The sequence below is a fragment of the Kalmanozyma brasiliensis genome (genome assembly GCF_000497045.1).
Source record: "Kalmanozyma brasiliensis GHG001 unplaced genomic scaffold PSEUBRA_SCAF22, whole genome shotgun sequence".
In the NCBI taxonomy this organism is placed as follows: Eukaryota; Fungi; Basidiomycota; class Ustilaginomycetes; order Ustilaginales; genus Kalmanozyma; species Kalmanozyma brasiliensis.
In genome coordinates this window covers 23,319-38,644 of record NW_015961962.1, presented here as the reverse complement: position 1 = coordinate 38,644, position 15,326 = coordinate 23,319, and the positions used below count along the sequence as shown (strand labels likewise).

The 15,326-nt window shown below is 59.2% G+C and overlaps 4 protein-coding genes across 4 annotated transcripts; 3 read left to right on the top strand and 1 right to left on the bottom strand.

The window, feature by feature from the left end:
* Positions 1–598: 598 nt before the first annotated feature.
* On the top strand, positions 599–5,026 carry PSEUBRA_003478 (LAG1, DNA binding; the record flags this gene model as incomplete). Its single annotated transcript, XM_016436590.2, has 1 exon — positions 599–5,026. The coding sequence occupies one exon, from the start codon at positions 599–601 to the stop codon at positions 5,024–5,026; it is 4,428 nt and encodes a 1,475-aa protein (XP_016292018.2).
* A 486-nt stretch (positions 5,027–5,512) lies between these two features.
* PSEUBRA_003477 (Cytochrome b5-like heme/steroid binding domain protein) lies at positions 5,513–7,295 on the top strand (the record flags this gene model as incomplete). The annotated part of the gene is made up of 3 exons (XM_016436586.1): positions 5,513–6,168; positions 6,275–6,815; positions 6,918–7,295. 3 exons carry the CDS (start codon positions 5,513–5,515, stop codon positions 7,293–7,295), a joined length of 1,575 nt encoding a protein of 524 aa, XP_016292017.1.
* A 4,459-nt stretch (positions 7,296–11,754) lies between these two features.
* On the top strand, positions 11,755–12,681 carry PSEUBRA_003476 (Homeobox domain protein; the record flags this gene model as incomplete). Its single annotated transcript, XM_016436591.1, has 1 exon — positions 11,755–12,681. One exon carries the CDS (start codon positions 11,755–11,757, stop codon positions 12,679–12,681), a length of 927 nt encoding a protein of 308 aa, XP_016292016.1.
* Positions 12,682–13,008: 327 nt separating this feature from the next.
* Positions 13,009–15,096, bottom strand: PSEUBRA_003475 (CASP, C-terminal; the record flags this gene model as incomplete). The annotated part of the gene is made up of 1 exon (XM_016436571.1): positions 13,009–15,096. One exon carries the CDS (start codon positions 15,094–15,096, stop codon positions 13,009–13,011), a length of 2,088 nt encoding a protein of 695 aa, XP_016292015.1.
* Between the last annotated feature and the right edge of the window lie 230 nt (positions 15,097–15,326).

The window sequence follows — 15,326 nt, the reverse complement described above, 5'->3', positions numbered from 1 at the left end:
ACCTGGACGCCTTCATAGCTGCAGCCGGTGCCAGAAACCGTCAGCAACCCGCCATCAGCCGCTGATTCGCCTATCGAGATAGATCTGGCCCCGACTTCATCTTTCTTCGCACGCTGCCGTCAGCTCAAGCCGTTGTTTGCTTGGCTTACTGTTGCGGCTTGCTTCATCTTGACACTGCCGTTCCCACACTCACCTTCATCGCCACCACCTCTCGGTTGCTACACGACCTCTTCCTTGGCACATTCACCCCATTCGCGCCTGGCGGCAGCAAACGAGCACACCCTCACTCGTGTTCTTCTTCTTCACCTCCCCGCCCAGCTCACCAGCTCAACCCTTCATAAACGGTGCTCATAGATGGCCTGCTGTTTCCGACCCTCTTTCTCAACAGCTCGCCGCATCGGCACACTCCCAACGCGCCTTACCTCCTAGACCATAGACGAGTCAGCAAGGTGCATTCAACGACATAGACACGACCTGGATCGGACCCGACTCGGCTCTGGCGTCGTGCTGGCCCCAACTCTACTCCGCTGCACTGCGCTGAGATCGTATCAGTCAAGGCCCCGCAACAGGCTGCGGAGCGCGCCGCCAACAGCACGGCATGTTCCAGCCTACATGGTCCCAAGAGGCCTCGGCATCCCACCAGCCAAACCCTCCAGAACAGGACGCCATCTTCGCTTCTCAAAGCATGCACTTCTCTCAACAGATGCAGCACGACGGCCAGCAGATCGCACATGACCCTGCATCAGGGCAGAACCCCATGTTCCAAGGCTCGTCGATACCAGACTCGAATGCAGCGGCATCTTTCGGCGCTCCGTCGTATTCCTATCCAGTAGAGCAACCGCAGCAGTCCCAACATCACCATCTCCACCATATGCACGACCCGCAGCAGCATGATCACAGCTTTGGTGCTCAGATTCCGCCAAACACGTCTCTAGGCCATCCTCACGGAATGCAATCCGAGAGCTCGCTGTATTTCGACGGCTCGTCCACGGGCCTCAACAGCTCTGGCTTCGATCCAAGTGGCGGTCAGCAGCCCTCGCAACTCCCGAATGACAACTTCCACGCGCAGCAGAACGGTCCGCATGGCTCACGCCCACACACAGGCTCGGAACAAGGCTGGTCGGATCAAGTCGCGGCTTCGAGCGATGCGCATCAGCATGGCCTGGGCGCAGCACCTCCATCAGGTCTGCAAAGGCCATCTCGCCCTGCAGCACTCAAGATCGACATAGGGCCTCTAACGCCGAGCGTTCTGACCCCAAGCGTGCTGCACGATACGACCGCATCCACGGGCGCAGAGCCAGGCAGCGCAGTCACTCCGCATGCTTTCCAAACTCGCTTTGCTCCCCCGTCGATGTACGGAGGGAACCACCTACAGCAGCAGCACCAGCAGCAGCACTCCAATACCGTCGACCAGCTCGCCATGAACGACACCAGCATGCCTTCCAGCTCCGGCCTCATGCCAGCATTTGGCGCCGAGTTAAGCTACAAGGACGATGCTTCGATCTCGAATACGGATAGTCGACAGCGGAAAGGCCCAGAGCATGTCACAAACAGCCCTCAAATTACCCAAAGTGAGGGATATGTTGGCGTACCTGGACTCGCGGACAAATTCGGTCCGTCCACCAGCCACCTGGGTGTGTCTGCATCTCCAAGCTCGCCGCTGATCGGCGGCGCTCATCACAGCCCCAGCTCGACCCTATCAGGCGCTTTCTCGTCGCGGCCCGGTAGTCGTCCCGCCAGTCGCGGACTCAAGTCGGTCGCCAGCTTCACTTCGTCGGCTGGAACAGGCACAGCTTCCGGGAGCGATGCCATGTCCAGCCGCCAACGCTCAGGTTCGGGCAGTGTCTATGCTGGTCGTCCCATCTCGGCGCTGACCAGGACCACCAGCATGCAGAACAACTTTGCCTCCTATCCGAATGACCCTTCGCACCAGGGACTGCCGCAAAGTCGCAGCGTCCAGAACCTCGGCCAGATGCACAGTCCAGCCTTGTCGGGGCCCCTGGCGAGTCCTGGTCATCCCGCTTTCCACGGAACGGAGCCGTGGAGCCCCGTCCAATCGCAAATGACGCCGCCGTCTAGCTTCCGCGCTCCGTACACAGGTCCAGGCTTTCAGACACCCCAGATGCAACCATTCAGTCCGACGCTCACCTCGCCAGCGCAGTCGCAATACTCGCCGCAATCGCACATGGGCCCACACGCCGGGGGCATGCCGCCCTTCTTCTCGCCTCCCATTGACACGACGCATCGATTCGCGTCCTCGAGCGGAGGCCAGGATGGCTTCGAGATGGCAGCCTTCAACGAACAGCATCTCTCGTCTGCGCTAGCCAACAGCGCATCGATCAGTTCTGGTCCACCGACAGCTGGCCATCAGCGCGAGGGCCATAGCACACCAACAATTCTGGAAGAAGAAGAGAATCCGTTGCACACCCGTGCTACGGTCCTGAGACAGGCGCCGAACGACCCTCGCTTTGACCCTGCATTTTCTTCGCACCACCCGCATCATCCGCTTGCATACGAGCATCAGCATCAGCATCCATTCCAGAGTCCACATCAGCATCCACATCCGCATCCGCACCAGCATCATCACCCGCAACTGCAGCAGTCTCCACAGCAATACGCGGCGGGTTCGATCCCCCACGTTCTACAGCGTTCTCGCTCCGACCAGATCCCGGGCTCCCCTATGGACGCACCGCCGAGCTTACGCACCCAGATGGCGTATCCGCCTAGCATGCGCCCGAGCCTGTACCAACAGGTGTCGATGAGCGAGATGAACCAGATTCGCCAGATCCACGGCTTGGGCGTCTCGGAGAGCAGCCTGGGCGATTGCTCGGCTTTCATCGAAGACTATGTCCGGCAGTACATCTCGACCCCCAGTCGACTTGGTCTTGGAGAGAGGAATGTGCTGATCATGACGACGAGGGTGGCACAGAAGAGTTACGGTGCCGAGAAGCGCTTCTTGTGCCCGCCACCTCTTGTCATCTTGGTGGGAAGCAGCTGGTGGAACGCATGCCCGGCTTCGGCGCGTCCGTCTCCCTTCTCGCCTTCCGGTCCGCCCGATCCTGACCAGCCGGCACCGACGGTGCTCTCGCCGCCACGCGTCACCATCAATATCAGCGGTGAGCCAGGCATCCAGGATGGGGCGCTCGAGTGGGCATCCAGCAGCGGTCGTCTCATCGACGTCGGCAATCCATCGTCCGAGATGGCCATCTCGGGCCGTTGCATCGGCAAGCAGCTCTACATCTCGGACGTGGACGAAAAGAGACGTCACGTCGAGGCACTCGTCGCGATCTCCGTTCCGGGTCCTTCTCCCATGGATCGTCGTCTGCTCGGCACGTTCCCCAGCCGGCCCATCAAAGTCATCAGCAAGCCAAGCAAGAAGCGACAGTCTTCCCGCAATACAGAGCTCTGCGTCAACCACGGCACCGTCATTTCGCTCTTCCATCGATTGCGATCGCAGACCGTATCGACGCGCTACCTGTGCGTCTCAGGGGCACCGTCGTGGCTCAAGGGCTCGGACAACCAGCCCTTCCTCAACATGAATCCACGGGACCAGAAGAGCTCCGAGCCACCGAGCTGCTTTGTGGCCAAGATGTCGAGCTGGGACCCTTTTATCGTCTATCTGGTGGATCCCAAGAGGCGCGCCGATGCTACGCCGTCCGAGCCGCTACAACCCCCCGTCAAAGGCTATCCACCACCGCCTCCGAACGCCCTTCCTACGGCTGGGCTGACGAGCTCGCAAATGACGATCCACTACAATCAGCCCATCGTCCTTCAGTGTCTCAACACGGCGGTCGTGAGCCCGGTGATGGTGGTGCGAAAGGTGGAAAAGGGCACATCAGTACTCGGAGGCGCTCCAGCAGGCTCTACCGATTCGATTGCTCGCGAAGCGTTTGGCGATCCTGTGTCGCAGCTGCACAAGATTGCGCTCGAGGTGCTCGAGGATCCCCGACCGACGGGCGAGCAGCCTGGCGAATCCGCGTCGCCTGGCAATAGCGGACCCTTCCTGGCCTGCCTCAACGAATCCGTGGGCATGCATAGACCCAGCGAGCCGAGGAAGTGGGTGACCGGCAGCAGCAGCCTCAGCATGCCCTCAACGCCGACGACGCCGATGACATCGATGAGCCTGGCCATGGAGGGCGCAGGGGTCGGATCGAGTGATCACCTGCCCATGAGCCCGACCGCTGCGGCTGCGCATGCAGCGGCGCAGACTCGCTATTCTCTCGCCGCTGCCCGAGGAGGGCCGATGATGTCGCCGTCGGCCTCTTCCTCTTCGCACGACGTGTCTGCGATGGAGCCGCCGCCCTCTTCGGACGGTGGCAAAGCCAAGCGTCCACGCCGCGTCTCGTCCTCGATCGTGGTGCAGAAGGAACGTGCCGCTGCTGCAGCCGCTGCCAGCAAGAATCGTCGACGTGGCCAGTCGCTTTCGATCAGCACCATGCAGCATCAAGGTCTTTCTGATGTCGAGATCCTCCGTCGAACAGGCTCGTACGCCAACTCGGTAGGATCAGACTCTTCCGCAGCGGGCAGCAGCAGCATCTCACCAGGCGCAATGTGGTCGGTCGATGTGGCCGATTCCGACATCTGGACGGTGGTGGGCACCGATATTGCGCGCCACTCGTTCTACGTACCGCCTCAGATCGTCGGTGGAGCCCAGCCGCAGACCAACATCACCGACAGCAACATTGCGCATCTGATCACGGTCCCTGCCCCCGCGCAGCCTATCACGCCGATTCCCATCATCACCAACGTGGTGCCGCCCCCGCAGGACGGCCGATCGCCCATGCCAGCGCCCTCGAGCGATCAAAGCCCCGGGCTGGTCACGATCTTGGGCGACAACTTCCATCCGAACCTGTTCATCTTCTTCGGCGACTGGAAGAGCACGCACGTCGAGGTCAGAAGCCGCCAGACGATCATCTGCGCGGCTCCTCCGCCGTTGGACCAGGGACTGCCACGAGGACAGGTGCCGGTTCTGGTCGTGAGGCACGACGGTGTCATCTTCCCGACCGACTTTCAGTACCACTGCTGATGCAGCGTGAGCCTCCTGGTCCACTTTGCTGGACAGCTTTGAGCGTCTCGGAGCGTCTCGTACATTAGTTCAGCTTCATGTCAAGGGTCTGCATGCAAAAGAAGTCTTGCAGTGCGAATCTACAGAAGTACCTTCTCGATAGCACGTCACAGAAGAGCGATGTTGTGCAAGTTGAAGTGGTTGAGCCGGCCGAAAGGGAGATAGCCGCGCTGATGTGGAAATTGTGAGCTCGGATCGCAAGGGTCCGTTGCCGACGGCAGAAGCTCAAAGTGTGAATACATCGCACTCTTCTTCCTGTCCGCATCACCCCCACTCGATACGGATCCAAGACAGTCACTCGTCTTCAGGCCTTGAGCAAGAGCATCAAATAAGCTCTCGATCTGCGTTGCCGCTGTAGATCGCCAACGCCGCCGTACGTCAAGAGCGAGAGGAGCGAACGCTTCCACCCACTGCGCACGTACCACCTCCACGCCACCGTTTTCAAACATGACGACCGCCGGCGCAACGAGGAAGCTCAAGATCCTCATGGCCCATGGCTACACGAGCAACAGTTTCCAATTCTTCAAGCGCTCCGGTGCGATCCGCAAAGCGTGTCGGGACGTGGCCGACTTTACCTTCATCAACGGGCCGTTGATCGTTCAACCGATCACGTCCGCTGGAGACCTCGACGCACCCGATGTCGAAGACGGCAAGCTGGTCGACGAGAGCACGCCGATTGAAGAGCAGCCTCGGGCGTGGTGGAGGGCCGACGACGACGGCAATTATTTGGATTGGGACAAGTCGGTCGACTACATCAACGATGTTCTTAAGAAAGAAGGTCCGTTTGATGGCATCGTTGGCTTCTCCCAAGGCGGGTGCCTGACGGGCATCCTAGCGAGCGCATTCGAAGACTCTAGCCGCATGCCTGGGCTCAAACTGCCCAAGGATCAGGGACCGTTCAGGTTCGCAGTCGCCGTCTCTGGCTTCCGCAGCCGCGACCAGCTGCATCAGAAGCTGTTCGAGAAGCCCATCGAGACACCTATGCTGCATGTGCTCGGTCGCGCTGATCAGATCGTGGATCTCGAACGATCCCAGACGCTCGTTGATGTTTGCAAGAACTCGAGGGTTGAGCAGCACGACGGAGGACATTCGTTGCCTTCTCAGTAAGTGGTCTGACGTGGCAGCCAGAGTGTTGACCTACTGAGGTGGATCAATTGACGTTTACTGACCCGATCGACTGACGCTTTGTGCATCGCGTCCTCACAACAGAGCTCCGTGGCGCAACTTCTTCCGCGACTTCTTCACGACCTTCGCCTCGGACCCATACACGCCCAACTCGGAATGGAAGACGATCCCTGGTCCATCCGATCGACCACGCGGGAACGACACGCCGGCCGGATCCGGCACAGTGACGCCGACGCCCGAAGCCACCGAGGCGGCGACCACTGCCGCCGCCGCTACGACAGGTGAGCGTGACATCGATCCCTCGAACCCCTCGCGAAGTGTTCCTAAAAAGAAAGCCAATTCGCCGTTTCTGGTGCATCAGAAGTGGAAGGCGGAGCAGGAGCTGCGAAGAAGGAAGGCGGCGGAAGAGGCCGGCTCTAGCAGCACCGGCAACAAGGGCAGCAAAGGAGCAGAGGAGTTTGAGGAGCAAACGACGGATCTGACAGGAGGATTGCGGGTGATGGTGAAGCTGTTCCGCTTTTTGATGATGGCGACGGCGTTGGTGATGGCATCTGGGTTCTTTGTTGCCGGCGATCCGCTCTGGGGTTATCGTGGGAAGTATACGAAGCTGCGAACGTACCTGCCTGTAAGTGACGATCGATCCGACACCTTACCGCCCACTACACACGCTGATCCAATCATACCATCCCACGAATGCTCCGTTTCACCTCGCCTTCTCGCGAAACAGTACCGCGAACGCATCTTCTCGCTCCCGGAGCTGGCCATGTACAACGGTCGCGACCCGAAAAAGCCAATCTACGTGGCAATCCTGGGCGACGTGTACGACGTCACCGAGGGACGACGCATCTACGGGCCCGGAGGCTTCTACTCGTTCTTCAGCGGTAAAGACGCCAGTCGCGCCTACGTGACGGGTTGCTTCAAGACGCACCTCACGCACGACGTGCGCGACTTTGACGCCAAGCAGATGAGCGATCTCGTCACCTGGAGGGATTTCTACGACAAGCACGAAAAGTACTTCAAGGTGGGACGGGTGGTGCTACCGCCCATCGATGCTAGTGTGCCCCTGCCGGAGCCATGCGAGGATCCTTCGGCGCCAAAAAGCTGATCGAGGTGTGCCAATCGATGTCATTTCTCATCCGAATGGCTCAGGGGCGAAGAGGTGTGAAAGGTGGTGGACTCCCCCGATGTCCGAGAAGCTGAGATTGTGTACCCGCGCGCTCCCATGGTGACCGGTGATGTTGGGCTGGACGATTGTGTCTCCGACGTGCCAAGCACGATCGACATTGGTCACGACGGCGGGACGAATCGGTGGCATGAAGCGGAGCGTGAGGACAAGGTCGTTGCGCTGAGCATCGTGGCCCGTAGGGCAGCTCGGCTCCCCAGCGACGAGGTAGGACTTTGAATCGCTACTGTACCCCTGCTGAGCTGGAGGAAGGTACCACGGTTGGATCGAATCTTCTCTCCTCCTCCTTTTGCACACGAAGGACCCACGCATTCGGCACTCGAAACTCCGCGCGAGGCACGCTGGGGTGGTGTGCGGATGCATTCGTCATGACGGTCTCAGATTGGCGCCCCTCAGGGATGGGAAAGAAAAGGATGACAGGTCTCAGCTGGCAAGAAAAGGTGCGGGCTGGATCGAGCTCGGTCATCCAAGGGCTAGCAAGCATCTTGCATGACTCGGCTAAGGATCAGGACGGGAAGCCGCGGATTGGCAGCGGGGCGGTGTTTCGACACGTGTAAAGCACTTTAGGAGCCAGCCACCATCGCCCCCCTCCGTGGTCCACGGGCTCGCGGCTTCGCGTTATGTGTCTGTGTGTGTTTGCAACGGGAAGCCCCCATTTCCAACACCGCTCACAATTTCTGGGATCAGAAATAATCCATCTTGCTCGACATCATGCCAAGCCAGGGTCGAAGATTTGTCTCAGGAACTCGGACTTGTCGTGAGACATACTTATCAAGAAGCGACGTTGGGATGATATGGTAGAAGTCTAAAACAAGGTAGTACAGTGGACCATTTGGACCATTGGATGGATACGAGATGAGATTTCTTTTTGTTTGCACTTGACACAAGCATCTCGGCTTGCTAAGCGAGCTTCGCATCGAACTTGCGGTTCCATATTGTTATCACAGGCTCGAATGTCTGGAACATGTATGACGATCTACTGTAGTTGGTGTTGACGGCGGCAGTGCAAGACAGGCTTTTGAGTATTAAGGAGTCAGGGATCGAGCACCACTTTAAGTTGTCCACACAACGCGTTCCTGAATCTCGTCGCTGTCTCAATCCATGGATGACGGTGGCCTCAGGGCACGCGAACAGGTCTCTGGTATCGAGGGTCGAACTTGAAGCAGCGACACATGGCTGCACTGACAGCGCTGCACTTGAAATCCACGGTCGATCTTCTGAGTTTCAAGCTGGCGCCGGTATGCCTTCCCGTGCCAGTTTCCTCGATTGCGCGGCACATTCACTTGAATTGATCAGCCCAGCTTTCGACCCGAGAGTGCGCCATCGGCTGCTGCTTGTTTGGTGATCGCTCTGAGCCTAAACACTCGCGGCATCGCCAGACATGATTCGCCTGCGTCTGCTTTGATGATCATTGTGGGGGATACGACCACCAACAACCGAGACGAGCTCGACTCGAGCCGAGCGGATAAGCTTTTCATTTCTTTTCTCAAGCCAGAAAGCGGGAACAGCACCTGCATCGGCACTGTTTGATAGCAAATCTGTCACGCCTCTTTTTCGACTTTCTCTGCTCTGGTGCCGCCCTTTTTTGCAGCTCGGATAAAGTTCGATTTTCTTATGCATTTCGACTGCTCGTGACGCAGAGCGGAGTCGAGAACATGTGTCGTCGCTGTCCCATTGTTCCGCTCTCCTTGATCCCCGAATGCAATCTCAGACGGTAGAGGGGTGCATCGCCGACTCTCGTAGACGACGCTGCTGCTGCTGCTGCTGCTCCTCCAGCACCGCTTCCCGCTGTTGCGCTGTGCTGGGCAAACTCCGACCGAGTCCCCAAGCCAAACCACTGAAAGCGCAGAATCACCTGGCACTGCGTCTCTTGCTTCTCGCCGTCTCTCGGTCTGCACTCGCTGATTCCATCCATCAGCCGCAGAGCAATCGCCACGAGGCAGATCGCAAAGGCGGAGTCTCGGTCAATCCACTCAGCACAATGGATGCCATGCCGGCCCCATCATCGACGCTATTGTATCCATATCCGCGCCCGCCTCCCCCTCGCTTCCACCTGGCTGGTCGATAAAAACCATGACAACAATAGCCAACACTGACAAGCTCGTTCAGACCCCGGATCCCTGCCGGAGGAAACTCGGCCAGATATCGCCAGATCTTCTAGCGTGCCTCTTCCAATGCTTGTTTGATACAAGCTCTTTCTTAGACAATCTTAGGATGCATTCTGCCAATTAAATTGGCTTTAGACCGCTTTGCTCCCCGCAACCGAGATCATCGAACCGGTCGGCTGATCTCCCGGGTCCATTCGCTGTGAAACATCTCATGATACCTCTCTCTTGCTCCGCTCGTCTAGTCATGCCCGAGTCCCGCTGTTTCCATCACGACTTGGCCTGATCTTGTATCTCGCCTCGAAGCATGCGAGCCCCTCCCACATGTCAGTTGGAGCTCCGCTTGGCCTTCTCACGCATTGATGCAGCACACCACTTCGGATCTCGCAACCAACGCCACGCCTCGACCCGTCCCTCTTGCGCGTCAAGCCTGTGTAGCGACGAGCTTGACAGCACCTAATCGCTATTCTGCACAGCTGCTACTTGAGCCGGGCTTGGCTTCCCGAAACGCTGGCTCTTTTGATAGTCCGCAACTGGCAGCATGCTCCTTCTCTCGCTGCATAGGGAGCAGCGACAGCAGCGGCACCAGTTGCAAAAGTCGTGTCTCGCTTCCGCTCGTTTCGCTTCTGCTCTTTGTTTGTACTACTGTAGGCATTTTGCTAACGTGGCATCCACCTCTTCGGATGCAGTCTCAGCTGCTGTCAGCCTCGTGTCTCTTCATGCGGCGTCATCAAGCACCCTCTCTCCCCCCACGCCGTTTTGAACCGAGGCACAGCATCCCGTCCCAGATTTCAGTCCCGACGGACGCCCTGGTTGCTTCCTGAGAAGGGGCCCGACGATCTTTTCTGCGCAACCTCTTGACCCGGTTCTCATCTAAACCCCCCTTCGGTCTCTTTCCCCATTGTCCCTGCTTTTCCGTCGCTCCTTGCTCGATCCGATTGCCCTCTTCCGAGTCTCCGCTTCATTGTCGCTTGAACGCCACTTCCTGCGTTGTGGCTGAGCCCTTCCTTCCGGTTCCTCATCTGCTTTGAACCAATATAACTCCCCGTCCGCATCCATCCCCGCTCGGCTCTCTGCATCGAATCGCCCTGCCCCCTCGCCTCCTCGCCTCCCGGCTGCCTTCTCCTCGGGCAACCTCTTTCGAGATCATCCTCTGCGACCGTACAACATTCGACTGCACCAACATCTCAACCAAAGGTGCCCCTGCTGCTGCTCAATCTCGGTCTCAAAGCGAAATCCGTCGGTGCCAGCTCGCCTGTCCAACGAGTGAATTGTGCGCCGCCCCCGTATTGTGCTCGAACGCCGCGTCTAACTCCCATCCTTCGAGCTCAAGAGCGAACCTTTCCGGGTTCCTTAGGACCAGCAAACCACAACAGCCACCTGCACGCGAACAGTCCATCTTCTTCCGGGGGTTGCCTTGAGCTGAGCCCCATCACGGTCCACGTCACGTCCTCACTCCTTGCCTCTGCAAAGTCACATCCTTGCCGCCCTCCTTTCTTCACCAATTCCCTCCGCCGTCTCTTGCTCGTCTGATCAGCATCGCACATGCTCTTTCTTCCGGAGCTACTACCATCCAGACGATGAACACGGGCTTTACGGAGCGCAGTCCACCATCTCAAGCCAGCTTCATTCAGCTCAGCAATAGCAGCGACAAGGACCCACACGCCGCCGACGTTTCCGATCCCACCAGACAACATCAGCAATCTTTTCAGCAGCAGCATTCTAGAACACTATCGCAGTCGCAGACATACCATCCGCAGCTATCCGCACCCACTACGCTACACCCTCCAGCAGCTGGAGCAGTTCCATCGTCGCCGTCCATGTATCAAGTACAACACCAGCCGAGGGCACCGGCCTACCCGTCGAGTCACCACTACCTGCCGCCATCGCAGCAAGCACCATCGCTGCAGGCACCACAAGCTTTTCACGCTAGCCACCATCTTCACCCGCAAGCGCAGCAACAGGCATACGTGGACGGTCAACAGCAATTGCAACGTGGCGCCAACCAGGGCTTGAGCGTGCCTCGCAGCATCAATACCTCCGCCTGGTCATCGACTTCGAATGCACCGCCATCGGTGCAGCTTCATATCACGCCGACCAGCAACAACGCTGGAGTTTCTTCCGCGCCGCTCTCGTCGTCCTCGTCGGGGTCATTGATGTCGTACTGGGAGCAAGGCGCGGTGAGCGATGGCGAGCCCGGCATGATGGCATCCTCCTCAGCCATGCCAGAAATGATGCACAGCCGGTTCGCTTCGAGTGCGGCATCGCTGCCCGCCATGTCGCCGACGGGAGCCCACCCGTCGTCCTCCTCTTACGTGAGCGGCAGTGCCAACTCGCACAGCTACCTGGGCACCGCTTCGGAGTCACACCACCACTACCGTCCTCCCACCGCGCTGTCGATCAACTCGGGCATGTCGACGCAACACTACGCTCCCACGAGCAGCGGCCTCCCCTACCCGGTCTCGAACCCGCTCCCCTCGCCCGGCTTCATGTACAGCCCTTCCTCCGCCTCCTCGTCGGTTCCAGGATATGACGCCTACCCATCTTCCTCCTCGGGTTTCCCTACGCAGCACTCGCAGTACGTGTCCTACCTTCCGCCCGCGATGGGCGCCGACTCGCGCGGTTTCTATCCGCTCAACCCGTTCGAGATCAAACACCGCCGACGCACCACCAAGACGCAGTTCCGCGTGCTCGAGTCGACCTTTCGCGAGATTCCCAAGCCCAACGCGGCGCTGCGCAAGCAGATCAGTGCGCAGCTGGATATGCCTGTGCGCGCGGTGCAGATCTGGTTCCAGAACCGAAGGGCTAAAGCGAAGGCTGTGGAGAAGAAGCGTCCTGCGCAAGGGCAAGGGGAGGAGAGGCAGAGAGGTCAGGAGAGATACGAGGAAGCACGGGGGACGGGTCGATCGATGGACCTGCCCCCACTGCGTATTCCGAACGATGCAGTAAGCAGGCAGGAGAGCTACGCCTCGGGGTCCTCGAATGTCACCCTCCCCTCCCTCGCCGGCTCTGGATCCGCGACGCTGCGCGAAAGAAGAGCCATGGCAGGCGCCTCGGTCACCAACCCGGCTTACGCGGAGTATGCGGACCGCACCAGCGCGCTCGAGGAAAGCACCCTCAGCGCTGGCATGCCCGATCGAAATCGTGCAGCATACCAACGTGATCCGCGCGGTTTCGACGAACGATATCGATCCTCCTCATAGATGTATCACTAGCCACGCTAAACACTCTTTTGAGCAACGCACACGTCTGAGCTGAGCTCGAAGTAGGCACCGTACCATATCGTGCACCATACACATTTTAAAGATGCACACGTCTGAGCCGGCGTAGGACGAATAGTCTACGCAAGAGATCCATGGCGACAAGGCCGATTTTCGACTGTGAAGCGCACATTTTCTTTCACCCGACGGACACGACCTTTGAGGATCAGGCCGAACTTGAGCCGGTGCACAACGATGGCGCTCATTGCTCACCACACACCCACCCACCCTTACTTACAAACGTCCAATTCGTCGCTTCGAACCACCACTTCATTTCGACTTCGGCAACGCACAAGTGTCGGCCGAGCTCGTCGAGCTCACCTCCAACAGCATGCCGAACACGAGCAGATGCAGCGCGATCGCATAAGCCATGAAGAACACCCGCATGCGTCGATGACTCATGACGACGCGTGTCAGCACGTGCAATGCCTTCTCCAACGGGTTCAGCTGCGACAGTGCACGACTGCGTTCCTGGCCTCTGAACGCAGCGAACGGGTTCATAGCCTCCTCGTACCGCGCACGGTACTTATCACCCTCCCCGACGGATCGCGCCGCCACGCCCATGGGAATCACTGCCTCCCGAGAAGTGGTAGGACCGTACGACTGCAAGTACCGCACCTTCTCGTACAACCCCAGGTTGTCCGTTTGCAGCGTCTTGATCTCCCCGCGCAACTCGGAGATCGTCGAGGATTGACGACGAAGTTCTTCCTCGAGTTCGGCGTTGCGTGCGCGGAAGCGGTCGCGTTGCGAGGTGACGATGGGGAGGATGCCTTCGTTGCTGTCCGCCGAGGGGGTCGAGGGGGAGGCGCGAGGTGCGGCGGACGGTGTGATGGTGCGTGGTTGCGAAGCTTGCGCCTCGAGAGACTCCATCTCTCGGAGGGCTTCCTCGGCGCTCATAGCTGCGACGCCTTTGGTTGGTCGACGATCGCGTCCGACAGAGGCAAGGTCCACTTCGAGCTTCTCGTTGAGCGATTTGAGGTGCGAGTGGTCTTGCCGGAGTTGTGCTAGGTCGGCGTTGAGCTGCGTGAGCGAGGTGGACAGCTCGGCGTTGGCGACACGCATGGTAGCGAGTCGGTCCTCGAGCCGCTTGTTCTTCTCCAGTAGCCGGCCTTCCAGACTATCCGCTGCTCGCCGGACAAAGCTCTGATCGCCATCCCCATTGATCGCATCCCCCTCCTCCTCATCCTCCACGTTGAAATGCACCGCCTTGACAATGTCCAGCTCGCGCTTGATCTCGTCGTAGTCCCCGCGCTGCTGCAGCTTGAGCCGAAGCGCATCGAGCTCGGCCTGCTTCTCGGCGTGTGCCTTGGACTTGTCCTCCCTCGCTGTCGTGATCTGCTTCGCCAACTCCTCGCTCTGCTTCTTCTGGTGCTCGAGCATGGACTGCATCTGCGCGAGCTTGCGGTCCTTCTCGCTCGCCTCGATCTCGAGCTTGCGCAGGCTCTCGGACTCCTGGCGGCCGCTCTTGACGCCTTCGATCTCGACGCGCAGCTGCTCGTTGCGGCGTTCGACGTTCTCCACCCTCGCCTGTGCGCGCTCTAGATCCCGAGAAAGCATCTCGACTTCGGCAAAGTTGCCATTGCCGCTGCTCGCATCCTCACCCGGCCCCTTCTCGAGCAGCCTCGCCGTGGCGCTCTCGTCTCTGGACTTGAGCAGCTGCAACTGCTCCTGCGCCACATGGAGCGACTTTGTCAGATCGGCCTCGCGCGATTTGAGATTGCGTATCCTCTCGTCCCATTTGGCGGATAGCTCCGACTCCAACGCTGAGCTACGCTGTTGCAACCTCGAGTCGAAATCTTGCTCTAGAGACACGAGTTTTTGCTGCAGCGTGGCGTTCTCGCTCTCCCTTGCCTTGCTCGCTTCCGCCTCACTTGAGGTTTTCGTCAGGTCCTCCTTCAACCGCGCATTCTCCTTCCGCAACGTCTCGAGGTCGTTCAGACTCGCCGCCTGCTCGAGTACAATCTCGAGCAGTGGGTACGGATCCGGTGCCTCGCCGATCGCGCCCTGGAGCTGAAGGAATGCGTTCTCAGCGACCTTGCTTCGCTTGGTGAGCACGTCGATCTCCGCCTGGTACGACTTGAGTAGCGGCTTGAAGGATTCGAGCTTTCCGGCATCGGGCTGCTTCTTGAACTCGCGAGTCTGGTCAGCGAGCAGCTTGCGCGATGCTACGGCGGACTTTTGGGATGAGAGAAGAGTGGGCGCGACGGTGTTGAGTGTCGCTTGGAGGGAAGGGAGGTTGAGGGTGCGCCAGGTGGTGAGAGCCGCGGAGAAGTCGATGGGGGGTCGAGAGGGGCCGGCGCCGGCGCCATCGCTGGAGATGGTGTATGGCGCCGCGGATGGTGGCGGTGCTGCGGCCATGGTTCAGCGGTGTGCGGTGTAGGCCATAGTGACTGTTGGTGTTGAAGAAAGAACGAGGAGAGCGAGGACCCTTGCTGGAAGTGGTTCAGACGTCTCGCACGGACAGGCGTCGGATTTTTCGATGGAGCCTTGTTACACCGCTGCTTGGATGACTGAGTGATTTCATCGTGCTTCGGCCTTCTTAGGCTCAAACGCCCAAAAGTCAAAATCTGATTCGACGAGGAAATTTT